The sequence below is a fragment of the Elaeis guineensis genome, chromosome 5, assembly GCF_000442705.2.
Source record: "Elaeis guineensis isolate ETL-2024a chromosome 5, EG11, whole genome shotgun sequence".
Lineage (NCBI taxonomy): Eukaryota > Viridiplantae > Streptophyta > Magnoliopsida > Arecales > Arecaceae > Elaeis > Elaeis guineensis.
Window position 1 is genome coordinate 115,351,288 of NC_025997.2, and position 16,525 is coordinate 115,367,812.

At 37.1% G+C, this 16,525-nt stretch overlaps 1 protein-coding gene across 1 annotated transcript; it reads left to right on the top strand.

The window, feature by feature from the left end:
* Positions 1-7,755: 7,755 nt before the first annotated feature.
* Positions 7,756-9,570, top strand: LOC105045569 (aspartyl protease AED3). The gene has a single exon (XM_010923904.4). It carries the CDS (start codon positions 7,789-7,791, stop codon positions 9,166-9,168), a length of 1,380 nt encoding a protein of 459 aa, XP_010922206.2. The 5' UTR covers positions 7,756-7,788; the 3' UTR covers positions 9,169-9,570.
* The last annotated feature ends 6,955 nt before the right edge of the window (positions 9,571-16,525 follow it).

A 16,525-nucleotide genomic window follows, 5' to 3' on the forward strand; every position in this document is an offset into this window, starting at 1 on the left:
TATACAATAAAACAAAAATTAATGGATACTTTTCCATTCATTGGATTTGAATTTTTTTAAAAAAAAGGAAAACATACTATTAATGCAGATGAGACTCAAGTTTGTATTTATTTTTGAGAATTTCTGTTTATCCTGCAGAGTCTCTGTTTATTCAATAGTATTTTTATTTATTCTATTTTTATTTATTCTAGATTCTTTATTCTAGAAAGATTTATATTTATTCTGAAGATGTTTGTATTTATTTCATCCTAAGTTTGTATTTATCTTGTATTATTATTATTTATTATAGGAAGATGGAAAGTAGCATATCCCATCTGCATTATATTTATATGTTATGCTTATCCATTTTTCATCTCTCTACTATAAATATAAATTATACATGATAGACAGAAACTTCAAATAGAATAAACACAAACCCCTCCAGAATAAGCATAAAACTTTAGGTAGAGTTGGCAGCCATTTTGGTATTTCTGGAATAAAAATACCAATTCTCCAGAATACCTATTCACCATCCCTATTTTAATTTTGTGTTTGGTTGAAAATTTATGGAGCCCAACAAAATTATACATTGTTATTCTCTAAATTAGAACAAGATGAAATCATTTTTCCTCATTTCCCTAGAATAAACTATTCTATGGTGAAATATGGAATAGCTTAAACCAAGTGAAAAGAAATAAGGTGCAATTACTGCACTTTTGACCGAAATTGTAAAACCCACGGGCCCCACTACCATTTCATAGTATGTTTGGGAGAATAAGGTAGAATAAGTTCTTATTCCTCTTATTCCCAGCAACCAAACGCTATCTTATAGAATAAATATAAACTCTATAAGATAAATAAGTCTAGAATAAATAGCAATACTTCAGAATAAATATAAATTCTATAAGATAAATAGAAATATTTCAAAATAAATACAAACTCAAATCCCAACCCTTGGCACAGATGGACTTCCGTCTTATCTATTTTAATGGCCTATCTTTTTTATATTTTTTCATCCAATTTGCATTAATAGCATAATATTTTTTTATATATTTTTTTGTCTCATCTATATTTATTATCTTATTTTTTTATATTTTTTCAAATCCAAATGAATAAAAATAAATGTTGCTAACCTTTTTATTTTCTCGCATGGAGATCTGTGCGGATCAATGGTAGAGAACTAATTAGATTTGGACTGAATTTGATGCCAAATCCAATTAATCTAAGCCTAGTCTGCCTCTACATATATTTATGTGTATACATGTGCATGCATGTATGTGTGTGAAAATGGGAGTTTTGTACCAGTGCAAAGATTTTCATTTGCCGCATGAACACTAACATTAAGAACGTTATTGACAAGACTTTTTATTTTGAATAATAAGCAAAGCTCTCATTTGTACATACTTGTTTGATATATATTATATCAACAAAAAATACTTTACATAATATTTTATCTTATCTTTACAAGTCATTAGATTATGTTAATATTTTATTAATTTTTATTGTACTTTTATGATCATGATTTTATGTAAAAATAAAAGTATGACCACTGATAATTTCTTTATATTGCATTTAAATGTCTCCTAAATATAATACTCTATTTTTTATGATACTACAGGTTAGGATCATGTTCCTATTTTTTATAATAATATATTGTTTACTATATCAATATATATTTATGTTTTTAGAATTTTGTGTGGAGATAGCATATCATAATAGTAGTTTTAAATTTCTATTCTGAAAAATTGTTAGGCTCTTATTTCTATTATATTCCATTCTATTTCTTTATATTTATTTTATATTATATTTTAGAAATAGCTAGACAAAGGAGGAAAAACTACATCCCATTGGACCTATGCTTGGGGCTGAGATATCAAAGAAAGCTATAGATGACAAATGCAGTCAGCAAGTGGATCCATATCCATATGCCTTCCAGCCGATCAACCGGTAGCATAATTAGCTTCCAGGAGTGTACGGCTAGACGAATAGAATATCTCTGAGTCGAGGTTGAGAAGAGGGGCAGAAGTAAGATGAGCGTGTACCCAGCCAAAGTTGAACGTGCCCCGGACCAATTTCTAAATGAAACTCTTGACCACTACGGATCTTCTTGCTCAATTTTTGAATATTTTATTTTTTAATTTTTATAAATATATTAATTTTTGAATTATTTAATTATTCTGATTTATCCAAAAATAATGAAACTCGGTTCTTGTGGCTAACCTTAATTTCCGAATGATGTCTCAGCCAAGTCATATCTGAGTATTCCATGGAATGCTTTTGTAATTCTGTCGAGACCCAAGCCAATTGATCTTTGCCTTTAGTAAACGGCGAGGGATATATTTTCAATAAGTTGTGCAGTATCCATCTCAAAAATCTACTGAATCAAACAAAAATAAATTTTATTTAGGAGTAACAATTTTAGCCAATCCATCAGATATCCAATCCAAATAAGATAAATTTTATCCGATCTGATTGAAACCCAAAATAAATATGAATTCTAGAAAAAATATCCACAGTACGTTCGGATTAGATATAGATAATGGTATATCTCAATCTGAACCTAATCCGATATAACGTTAATATATATCTCTCATTCAAAAATATAATAATTTTATATTATTTATATGTATATAATCTGATTCGATCTGACCAACTCCTCTTATATATACGATTCGATTCGATCCAATCCACATCTCTACTTGATCCGATTCGATCTATGCCCAATCCATTGCTATCCCTGGTTCCATTGCATCTTCTGCACAATAGTAGAAAAAATATTATCCACAAAATCAAAAACAATGCAAAAGATTGATATAAATAGATTTATATTGAACAGGAGTATGCAAAGGCCAAGTACTAGAAAGGTTGTTTGTATTTTTCTTACCATTGCCGATCACAAATTCCAGACTATCACGTATGGCTTTACAAGTTGCTGCAACAAACTCGCCATGCCAAAGATGCATTGTGCGGCCAAGTTTCTCCAGGGGTCAACAGTGACATATTTGGGTTGCACCAGCTTGACTCAAAAGGGAATCATCGCGTGCTTAACTCACCTAAGATTTCTAGGGCCCAAATCCCCACTATCTTGGGCAACAGAGCATTCTTCTAAGCCACGCAATGCCAATGACCTCTTCTCACCATTAGACCTAATAAAATTCCTGATTACGTTGGATACTTCAACCGTACCATCATGAGCCCAAGTGGCAACTAACCTATAATTAGGTATGGAGTTGAGAACTCACTGGACCAAGGTGATACCACTTGCTTGGGGGCCGGGAGAGGTTTTTTGTGAAGATTATTGGTTGCAACCTTCTGTATATTATGGTTAGCAGAGAGACACCAACAGTAAAAATACCTGGGTCTGTTTGCATTTTTCTACGTAATTGGATTGAAAATATTGCAGAATTCATGGATGGAACTGTCCATTTAACTATGGCTCTACGAACTGAACACCTCCCATTCCAAATCTTGCGAGAGGGAAAAAGGGGACCTCTGTTGGGGTCTTTTTTTCTTCCTATAGCCTAAGGACTGGAATTTTGGTTGGGATTTGCATAGATTTTTAGAAAATATAAGCCAGATAGACCAACAGATTTAATTCATGTAAAATTTTCAGTCCAATTCTGTACAAATATCCCAACAGGCTTTTAAGCATCTGTTTGGTTTCCTAGGCCTAAAATCTTATAGGATTTATTAGATTAGTTCAGCACAACTAGAAAAATCAGCCTGATCTAGATTTATTTAGATAAAAAAAAAAGATCCTATAAGGTGGGCTGGCACGAATTTCACAGGGAGAAAAAAAAGATCTCAGCCTAGCCTATGGGATTCAGGCTGACCAGCTCCAGACCCTTGGGTTTTTGTCTAAACAAGTTTAATCTAAGCTGATTTTCTTGATTGTGCTAGTCCAATCCTACGAAATCTCTATGATTTTGGATCCAGACAACCAAACAAGCCATAAATCGAAATGTCTACGCCCAAATAAAGAAACCTAGGCAATACTAGCATGGACTCACTGATTTACCTTTTGATCCATAATAGCTTGATACTGATCCAATGCCATACTGATCTCATTGCCATCATCCAACCGAGCTCTAAAACAGAAAACTACATCAACATAGAAATTGTGGTAAAATCAACAGCGATCAACTAACTCGATCCCTTGAATCCTTGCATCCACTAGTCTCATGTTTAATAAGTGAGCGCTTGACAGCAGATCACCTTCACTGGTGCCCCTAGCAGTGATCTCTTGGTTAGACTTGCCACTGGTGATCAGAGAATAGGAAACGCGTGGGACAATAGCTCGCATCCACCAATCTAAACTTGGTGCGAGTCTGATTAAATTTGTACCCTTAATCGAGAGAGCTATATGTCCATGTGAGTCTATATATCGGTATTACACAAATCAGCAAGTCTGTTTTATATTTCCATCGGATGCTCTCCCTCCTCTATACCACGTACTTCGTATTTGTAGTTATTCAAAATGCAGTGCTTATATCGTTCATGTAAAGGGCTACATGTGGGTCATATCAGAACGGAAGAATGCTCGACTCATTGGCAACTTTAGTTACTTTCCAAGTCACAAGAACCCAGACCTAACCCACCGACAGATCGCACCGAGTTATGTCGGCCTGTGCCGAGATTTTTAAACTTTAACCTGCGATCCAGGTTGCATCCAATCCAGGAAGACCTCGTGTCTAAATCATCGTTAAGACTAGGTTAGATTGAATTGCGATGCATATCAAGTATTTGACAAACCTTTTATGGTTAAAAATAATAATTTATAAACGTTTAAAAATTCGTTAAAAATTTGCAAATGATACAAAATAGACACATGCTTTATAAATTAAAAAATTCTTGCAAATTCACAAATTACACATTAGAATCAAAAAATAAATAATTGAGAAATTTGCTCAAAAAATAATTAAGAAATTTGATGTGGCATTGTAGATGGCTATCTATTGAAAGAACTAATAATTGTTTTCTTAAGAAAAAATAAATGGATAAAGGAGGTGAGTAGAAGAATTAGTTTAACTACGTATTTGTTCTAGTTTTCTACTTGATCTCGATAGTTGGAGTAAGATGATGAGGGTCAGATATGGTTTGTGGCTTGCTGTAGGAGATCCATGTGAGTCAGAGTTGTGCATGTCTATGGAGAGAGATTTGTGTATGGGCTCCCAATATCATTATCCAGATGAGATGGCCTATGGAAGATGGTCGGTCTATAAATCTTTTGCTAGATCCGTGGATCGCTGATCTACTATTGAGTTGGTGGCTGACTTTTATCAGCATAGAGATTGAGGACTCAATGAAAATTTGTAACTTGTTCGTCCAGGATAGCAAAGGCTGTGATCTGGGGATAGAGCCCGGCTCCTTGGGGAGCACTTGGCAGAGCATGTGCAGTCTTTGGCGATTCCTATTTACAGCACATATGATGTTAGAGTCTGAAGAGGAACCTATACTCTATAGGAAATGAAAGCCGACTTATACCATCTATAATGGAGGGAGCCCATTAGGTGTTTGGATATTGGGTAGATTTGGAGGATGGGAGCAAGTGTATTTGAGGGTGAGCCTCTTCCTTTGGAAGGTCATCTAATAGTAGCTCTGATCAGGTTTGTCCTGAGGGAGAGAGGCATAGATCTTCAATTCGTCTTTCCTTCTTTTGGCATGGAGGATGAGATCATCGAGCATATTCTTTTTTTGTGTTTAAGAGCCAGATAGATGTGGCACCTTATGAATATGCATAATCTTACTTTCCAAATCGGGACTTTAGTCCATGCTTTTTTAGATCTGTTGAGGTGGTGTGTCACAGCTATTGCAACGAGGATAATTAGCGTTCGAGCAAACATTGCCCGTCATATCTAATTATTCAGGAACAACCTGATGCTTGAGGCTAGGAAGTGTCTGACAAGATTTATTTTGGAGAGAGTCTTGATCTTGGTAATAGAGATGATTGATGTGACCTTGAGACCCTTAGAGTCATGAGGCTCCCACCTTGCTCATGCAGCGATCTGTCGGACGTTTATCTCTTGAGAGACCCCTCCTCTGATATATCTTAACGTTAACTTTGATGATAATATCACGAATAGAAGTGAAGGTGTTGGTTTCATGATCTATGATCCTGTATCCAGACTTACAATGGCTGAATTAGCGGTAGTCATCTATTTGAGCCCTCAGTTCTTACTATGGAGCTTCGAGCCATATGGGCCAAGATCACTTGTGCATGCCGGATCTTACGTGCCAATCATTTGGTGATCAGGGATGGCTCGACCACAGTTGTCGCTTGGATCCAGGGGTGTGTGTGGGGTGATACCGTCCATCCTCTTGTACAGAATATTTTGACTTCATTGAGTGGCTGTATGGACTTCATTATTAGACACATCTTCCAGAAGGCAAAAATGGTAGTTAATTGGATGATTGCTTTTATCATGGAGCACTTTGGGGCATCCTTTTGAGCTAACATGAGGAAGATCCAAAGGTCACGTAGGAATATTTTATTTTTTAATTCTCCTAGATGCATTCACATAAGATTTGTATAAATAATGTATTCTATTAAAAAAAAAACTAAGTATTTATTTGCTGAAATTGAACATTTAATTAAAAAAGTAGCCAGGAGTTTGTATATTACATGAATTTTTTTTATCAGATCGGATCATGTCTAAACTATAGTTTGCACATATGTTAGATTGAACCAAATTAGACTTAAACAACCAGCCAACTGGATAGGTCATGTCAAAAGGGATTGATTATTAGAGAATCTAAATTTAATCCTGTTTTTGAAAACTGGATCTAGATTTTGATAGGGACGTGAGCAAGGGTCTCTTAATACAGGTAGGTTAGGCTATAGTGGAGGTGCAAATGATCCCGCCGAGTATCAGGTTTATTGGTTTGCCTCAGGATATTTGAAAAGTTGCTGGAGCTTGCTCGAGATCGAGCTGAGTTTTAGATGAACTGCTCAAACTCGGTTTGGCTAAAAGAAATTTGACATGACTTTTAGTCAGGCCAAGCATACCTTTTTCATTGATCTGGGCCAAAATGGGATTCCTCTGGGGTGCAATTTGTGCACCGTGGAGTGTGCTATCATCGTGGATGGCCATCATATCATCTATGTAGTGCTGTTCTCTTTTAGCTCCCCGATGTATAATATATCACATTCAAAAGTACTAGACATCTTTCTGGATAAACAAAGGAATGATTGCGTGTTCTGTGGTACCCATCATGCACCGCACCATGCCTGTGAACCATCCATCGCACGGCTGCATGCAGCCCGATACGACGTGCATCACGTTGCCCGCACCTGTTCATGGCCGTCCATCGCACGATGGAGGGTGACGTAATAACCATATAAGGATACAGGATCCTGCGGTGCGAAAGTTGCGGTAGGGGATCCAAACTCAACGTAGCTATCGGTCGAGCCAATCCATTTGCAACTCTGCTTAGAAATACGTCAGCTGACGAGAGGCCTCTCAAAACGCTATTCTGAACCATGATACACACACCATTTCCTGTTCACATCTTGCGCCAAGCAACGGTAATCATTACGGAGACGCGTTGCGGAGGAAAGGAAGAAAAACCGGGTACAGCGGACTCCCATTTTGCTTCATATAATGGACTCCCAGGCCAATGCCACCATCTTCGTCTCCCCATTCTCTGACTCCCCCCACTCACTAGCAGAACCAAAATGGACTCCAGTCTGTTCATCACCCAACTCCTCATCTCTTCCAGGTACCTACCCTCCCTCCCCTCTCCCTCCTATATTAACCCCATTCTTCCCACCCATCCCTTCCTCACCACCCAGCAACAACCCAACCCCCAATGCCCATCTCATCCTCATCACCCGTTTCCATGGCCATTCCACCACCCCCACTTCTTCCACGACTCCTGCTAGCACTAGCAGCAATACTCTCTTTCTCACTCCCCGCTGCCGTCGCCGTCGACCTCCGCATCCTCCATGCTTTCAATCACTTCTCCCACCTCCACTACCCTGATCCCTTCTCTCCCTCCTCCTTCGAGGCTACCCTCCACTCCCTCACCTCCCGCGACGACTCCCGCCTCCTTGCCCTCGCCGACACCACCACCCCCTCCCATGCGCGCCGCCAAAAGGCCGCACCTGGCGCCCCAATCGCCTACGGCCGCCTCCTCCTCCAGACACCCACCTACCTTGTTCGCGCCGGCGTCGGCACCCCTCCCCAGACCCTCCTCCTCGCCGTCGACACCAGCAACGACGCTGCATGGATCCCATGCACCGCCTGCGCCGGCTGCCCTTCGTCCTCCCCCTCCTTCTCCCCCTCCATCTCCTCCACCTTCCAACCCCTCCCCTGCGATTACCCCCTCTGCTCCCAAGTCCCCAACCCTTCCTGTCCCTCCGCCACAGACGGCGCCGCCACCTGCTCCTTCAACCTCACCTACGGCTTTTCCTCCTTCCAGGCCACCCTCGTGCAAGACTCCCTCTCCCTCGCCGCCGACGTCATCTCCAGTTACACCTTCGGCTGCCTCCAGACGGTCACCGGCGCATCCCTCCCGCCGCAGGGCCTCCTCGGCCTCGGCCGCGGCCCCGCCTCGCTCCCCTCCCAGACCCGCTCCCGCTACGCTGCAACCTTCTCCTACTGCCTCCCCAGCGTCCGCTCCCAAAACTTCTCCGGCTCCCTCCGCCTCGGCCCCGCGGCTCAGCCCCGCCGCATCCACTCGACCCCGCTCCTCGCCAACCCCCGCCGTCCCTCCCTCTACTACGTCAACATGATCGGCATCCGGGTCGGTGGTCGGAGTGTAAGAATCCCGCCGGAGGCTTTCGCCTTCGACCCGGAGACCGGCGGCGGCACCATCATCGACTCGGGGACCTTGTTCACGAGGCTGGTGGCGCCGGCCTACGAGGCGGTGAGGGATGAGTTCCGGAGAAGGGTTATGGGAGGCGGGCCGGTGACGTCTCTTGGGGGCTTTGATACGTGTTATAGCGGGGCAGCGGTGAAGGTGCCGGCAGTGGAGCTGGAGTTCGAGGGGATGAGGGTGCCTCTGCCGGAGGATAACGTGGTGATCCGGAGTAGCTATGGGAACACTGTGTGCCTGGCGATGGCGGCGTCGCCGGGGAATATGAACTCGGTGCTTAATGTGGTGGCCAGCATGGCGCAGCAGAACCACCGGGTGGTCATAGACGGGGCCGGCGGCAGGCTCGGCATCGCCCGGGAACGCTGCACTTGATGGTGACTACCACGTATGTTTTATGGTCAAGGGTTTCTTCCCAGTATAAGGTAGGGACAGCCTGGTTGTTTGGGCCGGTTGGTGACTGGTATTATCAAATAATTGATGTTTTACCAAAAAAAAAAAAAAAAATTGGTGCATGGCTCCCCTCTATTTTCTACTGCTAAGCCGGAATAATTCAGCTACCTGGTTGGGAGGGCGGTATTATCCTTTTATTTTTTTCCCCTCTTCTAATGATATTTTCTAGCTAGCTTTTCAGCAATTCCAAGCGTAGATTGACTTGGACTTTGGCACGTGCATCATGCACGGTTTGGATGAGTGGCATGTGCTCTCATGCGTCCATAAATGAAGAATGTCCCTGGTACATTTCGAACATATATGATAGATTTCATTTTTATTTTTATTTAAATATTTTCAAGATCGATTATCAAAAAGATGGGTATCTCGATTTGTTGATTTAGAGTTAGTTTAAGTGATGAATGAAAAAGAAGGATTTGAAAACATCCGGAGTGACCGTCATGGACAGAATTAAAGGTGCAAGAATTCAAATCAATGACCTATATTCCAAACATATTATAAAATAATATTAAGTAAAAACAGGCAAATATAGAGATTCATGCATGGGATCTGATATTAAATATCAGATTTCAGAGTAAGTAAGTCCATAATTCAGGAATGCATGCATCTTAATTAACTTGTATGCATTAATTTTATCTATCCAATTGAGGAGGTGTTTGGTAGCATGTAATCCTGACAGGATTATATATAATTTTACAATAGGTAATCAGATTACATAATTTATTTCGTTATCTTCATGGATAATTCTGTATTACATGGAATGCAGCATTACCTCAAATAAATGTAATCTAATTGCCTAGAGAGAGGTGACTATGTGATTACATGTAATCTTATAATCCTACAATCTTACAATAAGATAACTTCAGGACCAAAATATCTCCATCAAAATAAATCAAAATAAATTATGGATAGTCCCAGTCGGTGAAAATAAAAAAAAAATATAATAGATGATGTCATAAAAAATAGTTGGTCTCAAAATTAAGTTGTCTCTCTAGAAAATAGACAATAATCAATAAGCAAGGATAGGGATATTTTGAAAAAATTAGCTTATATTCTATGTAATGCAAATTATATACCAAATACTGTAATGTAGGATTCTCTGTAATTTTACAACAACATTACTGCACATACCAAACACTGCAGTATAAGATTCCCTGTAATTTTACCAGATAATCATATTCTCTCTGCAATCATATTACCATAGCAACATTACCTATATATGTCATGCACCAAACGCCACCTGAGAAGCTTTTTGTTTCTTTTTCTATAATAATAATATATAAATTAGATGCAACACAAACAGTCAATCATTGACGTCGATTCGACCATGGCTTCTATGCTACGATCACCACTCCCCATTCCATGGACCTATAAATTATACCCCATATCCTGGCACCAGCATAGCAGTGCATCATGACTGCATCATACGCTCATCTTGATAATTGGCCTACAGAAATTACGGTGGCATATTGCATAGCTATGTGATGCACATGGTGCATCGTATAATTTCTGGCCCTCGTTATTGCTCATCTGGAGTTGCCACTCTAGCCCACAAATCTAGTACTCAATCTAGTTCCAGCCTAAATCCAATCTTAACCTATAGATGAATGGGATAGGTATATTATCACAAACCCAACCCCAGGTTTAAATATCGAGAATATGAGCAGCTGCCTTATGTTTATGGAAAACTATCTCGATAGGCATGCAAGGTATCTATCTGTCAATAAATCAATATAATCGGTAATTTATATAATTCATATATATATAAGAGATAGTAAATATCAGAGTACCCAGACTATGGATCCAAAAGTTTACAATTGATGCCATACTACCAAACATCATATCTTAGGATTTTTTTTTCAAAATTTTACAATCCGAAACTTCTAGTGGATAAGTTAATTACATAATTCAAAAAGCATCATAATAAACATATATGTGAGCAAACCAATTTTACTAGCCAGAAGAATGGCCTTGCCCCTCACTATCCCCCAAAATGCCAGATAGCCTGATCTTTGAATCCTGGATCTAAAACAATAGGGGAAGATTATAAGCTTCATAACTTGTAAGTAACAAATACATTTATAAAATTAATTTAAATCATGTTAACATGCAACTCAATTACATCGTACCATATAAAATACTAATGTATTCAATATCAAAATCATACCATTAATGATATTCAAAATACAATCATATACCGACTTTTTTATCACATGAAAATCAATAAATAATATAAAAGTCCATTAATAACCAATTTCATAATACTGAAATTAAATATGGGGATCTAATTTTTCTTACTCTACAACTCCTATTGCGGTGCATTTATATCTTTGCAACTCAGGTATCACCATGATCACCTCCGTGGCGGGGTTACCATGATATTCTTCGTGGTAGGGATCACCATGATCACCTTCATGGTGGGGTCACCACATTATAACCTAGTGACTGGGTATCGCCATGATTGCTTCCGTGGTGGAGATCTTAAGTACTTAAGTCTGGACATCTAATACAGTTGGATTGAGAGTCAAGTGATACATACATATACATACATATATACATACATACATACATACATACATACATATATATATATATATATATATATATATATATATATATATATATATATATATATATATATATATATATATAACTTATGTATTTCTCTTCTTCTCTACATAACTTGAATACAGCATTGGTACAGTTATAATATATGTAATTTTACAGGCAAAAATCAAAATTTTGCAAGCATGATCCGATCATAACATGTAACTTTATTTACTTCAATTTGTAGAATTCAAATCACTAATCAATTATTCATAATTATAGAAATTTCATGCATGATTAAATTTGAATGCAATCATAGTTGTTTGTATCATTTCAAAGAGATAAGATAAATTTTTATTTAATTTTGATTGTTTACTATAAGATATAAATGTTACTTATCTCGCAGATACCAATCATTCGACAATCTACACAAACCCCTAGGGTTCTTTAAAACCTAATAATTCAACATCACATACATGTATCAAATCAGTGATACATCAATATTTTTAAGATTACTTTCTAAAAATCTCTAAGAATTTCTAAAATTCTTTCTCAAATTCCTAAAAATTTTAAATTCTATTTTTACATTAAATATTGCTATAATAAGGAATAAGCCACTAGCCTTATCCTCCTTCCTAATACCAAGTGTAGGGGTGTTAGAGGAGAGAAAGAGAGGGGGGTGGGGGGGCGAAGAGAGAGTGAGAGCGAGAGTGAGAGTGAGATCCCTTTTTTACCCTCCACCCACTCACACACAACACACAACACACACACATGGGCAAAGAGGAAGTGAGAGACAAAAGGCCTATCCTATATTTATTTCTTTTTTTTTTCTTTCCTTGTTAACAAGAGAGGAAGAGAACCAAAAGCAAGAGAGGGAGAGAAGAAGAAGAAGAGGAGGAGGAGCAAGAGACGAGGAGAGCAAGGAAGAGAGAGAGAGGTTGTGGGAAAGGGAAGAAACCCAAGACAAAAAAGGGCATGAGAGAGAGATGAAAAAGGAGGCAACGGCGATGGACCAAGGTAGAGATGTTGAGAGGATGCCCAGGACAGTAAGAGGTGGGCATGGCGAGAGGGAGGAGTAGTGAGTGTTCAGCTCAAAGAAAGAATTGGGAGAGTAGGAGAAATTCTCTCCTATTTTTTATTTTAAAAGGACATAAGGTACCGCCTAAGGAGCGGGCCCTGCTAGGTTCAGGCTTGGTCGACTAGCCTGGGTTACCACATTCTCCCTCCTTAATTAAATTTCATCCTTAAAATTAAATACCCAAGTTTTCAAATAGATAAGGATACTTTTACTTTACTTCTTCCTCTAATTCCTAAGTAGCCTCTCACACCAAATAATTGCTTGACTGCATTTTAACATATGGAATCACACATCTTCATAACATGATTTTTTCGATCTAATATTTGCATAGGATACTCTTCATAGCTTAGATCCTCTCTGAGCTATAAGGGTTCATATTCTATAATATAATTGGAATCTAATATGTATTTTCTCAATATAGAAATATAAAAGATATTATGTACACCAGGAAGTATAGGGGGCAAAACAAGTGTGGAAGCCATCGTATCAACTCTTTCCAATACTTCAAATGGACCGCCACATTTAAGGCTTAACTTACCCCGAATTTCAAATCTTATAATTCTTATGGTAGGCAATACCTTTAGAAATACATGATCACTAATCTAAAACTCTAATTCTCATCTCTTGATATCTGCATAACTTTTCTATCTACTTTAAGCTACATGGAGATGCTCTCTGATTAAGTGAATCTTTTATATTATTCGTTGTATTAGTTTAGATCCTAATAATCTTTTTTCACTCACATCATTCTAACATATTTAGAATCTATATTTTCTTCCATAAAATATCTCATAAAGTGCCATTTATATATTGGACCGATAATTGTTATTATAGAAAAATTCTACTAAAGGTAAATGTTCTTTCCAAGAGCCTTTAAGATCAATAACATAAGTTTTTAACATATCCTCTAATAATTGAATAATCTTTTCTGACTGTTCGTTTATCTAAAGATGAAAAGTAGTACTAAAATTTAATTTAGTTCTCGAAGTTTTATGCAAACTTTTTCGAAATTAAGATACAAACCTAGTATCTTGATCTGATATGATGGTTACATAGATACCATGCATTCTCACAATTTTCTTAATATAAAGCTTGGCTAGCCTTTCAAGAGTGTGACCAATTATGAATACCAACAAATGAGTTAATTTGGTTAATCTATCAACAATTACCTAGATTGCATCATTACTATTAGGAGTTTTTGGCAAACCAATCACAAAATCCATAATGATATGCTCCCATTTATACTCAGGAATTGATAAAAACTACAATGATTCTCCTCTCCTCTAGTGCTTAGCTTTCGCTGATTGACATGTTAGATATTGGGCAACAAACTATGTACAATTCATCACAAATTTTTTTTCAAATCTCTATACTATTTGGTGTTACCAGGATGTATGGTATAGCTAGTATGATATGCCTCTTCTAAGATTTTCTTTTTCAACTATGGAGTATTAGGTATATATATTCTATTTCTAAACCTTATGATCCATCCTCATGAACTTAAAATTCTGGTTGTCTCAGAATTCATTTGTTCTTTAATTTTTTACAATTCTGAATCACTATCATAAGCAACTTTAATTCTTTCAATTAGATTAAACTATATTCTAAAATATGCTATCTATGCCCTATGTTCATACTTCTATATTTCAATATCAAATTTTATCAGATCCACCAAAATATGCTTTTGGGTGGTAATCAATGTAGCCAAATTATCAAAAAAATTTCTGCTTAATGCATCAACTACTATATTAAGCTTTTTTTTGGATAATAATTGATAGATAAGTCATAGTCCTTCAATAATTCTAACCATCTCCTCTATCTCATATTCAGTTCCTTCTGATCAGTAAAGATATATTTCAGATTTTTGTGATTAGTGAATATTTCGCAATACACCATATAAGCAGTGCCTCCAGATTTTTAAGTGCAAATGTTATTACTTCTAACTCCAAATCATGTATAGGATAATTTTGTTCATAAGATTTCAACCACCCAGAGGCATATGCTATAACTTTATCATATTGTATTAAAACACATCCTAAATCTTTCTTAGAAGCATCATTGTGTATTATAAAACCTCTACTTTCAGAAGGTATAGTGAGAATAGGGGCTGATATTAGTCTTCTTTTCAATTCTTCAAAATTTTTCTCACATTCTTCAGACCATTCAAGTTTGACTCTCTTCTAAGTCAGATGTGTTAGAGGTGTAGCAAGTTTAAAAAATTTTTCTATAAATATTTGATAATATACAACCAAACTTAGAAAACTATAGATTTCAGACATACTAGTCGGTTTACTCCAACTCACAATAGTTTCTATCTTTTTAGGATCTATAAAAATACCATCCTTAGATATTACATGCCTAAAAAATGCTACTCTATTTAGTCAAAATTCATATTTGCTTAACTTGACAAATAACTTCTTTTCTCTTAGGATTTGAAGAATACATCTTATATGCTCTTCTTAACTCTTGGAATAGATCAAAATATCATCAATAAATACTACTATAAACTATTCTAAGAAAAGCTTAAACATCCTATTCATCAAATCCATGAATATAGCTGCGATCTCTACAACTGATTAAACAAATCATCAATCTTGGATAATGGATACTTATTTTTAATAATTATCCTATTCAATTTCCTATAATCAATATAAAATTGTAGGCTCCCATCTTTCTTTTTCATAAATAGAACTGAAGCTCCTCAAGATGATATACTAGATGTAATAAAATCTTTATCTAGTAATTCTTGAAGCTGCTTCTTTAACTCCTTGAATTCTCCAGAACCCATATGGTATGGGGCTTTAGAAATCGATCATGTACCAGAAACTAAGTCAATGAAAAATTCAATCTTCCTATCTGATGGTAATCTAGACAAGTCATCTGGAAAAACATCAGAAAACTTATGCATAATAGAGATATCTTCTAATTTTTGTTCATCCATTTGCATATCTCTCACATTAGCCAAATATCCTGTACAATCCTTCTTTAATATTTAGCTAGCTTACAAGACTGATACTATCTGTGGAGGGGCAGTTTCTATACTTTCTATAAAACTAAACTCTGACTTATCAAAAATATGAAAATTCTGTCTTTTTATAGAAGTCAACTCAGGCATAATATGAGCTAATTAATCCATTCATGGTATCACATCAAAGTCCCTCATTTTATAGCACTATCAAATCTACCATAGCTCTTTATCCCCTAACAACACATGACTTGCAAATATAACCAGTGACTAATATATCTCCCATCGGGATTGCAACATATACTACCATCTTTAGAGGTGCTACAACATATCATTTTTTTCAACAAATATAGTAGATATGAAAGAATGAGTGACACAGGATCAAACAAAGCATATGCATAAGTATTGAGTATTGACATAGTACCTGCTATCATTATATTAAAAATTTGGGCATCTTGCTAATTAATGGCATATACTTGCCCCTAAGTCTGAGGTCTTTGGCTTCTCATTTCACTTTGTCTAGTAGAAAGAGTTCTGCTTGCTGGTACTTGAGCTAGCCAGAAAATAGAAGGCGTTGAAGTAGTCTGACCCTCAGCTGGCATTGAATAAGTTGCTATCCTGTGATCCTTTTGGCCATATCTAAAACAAGCATCAGTATTCAAAGGATAATCCTTATTGAAGTGATTAAA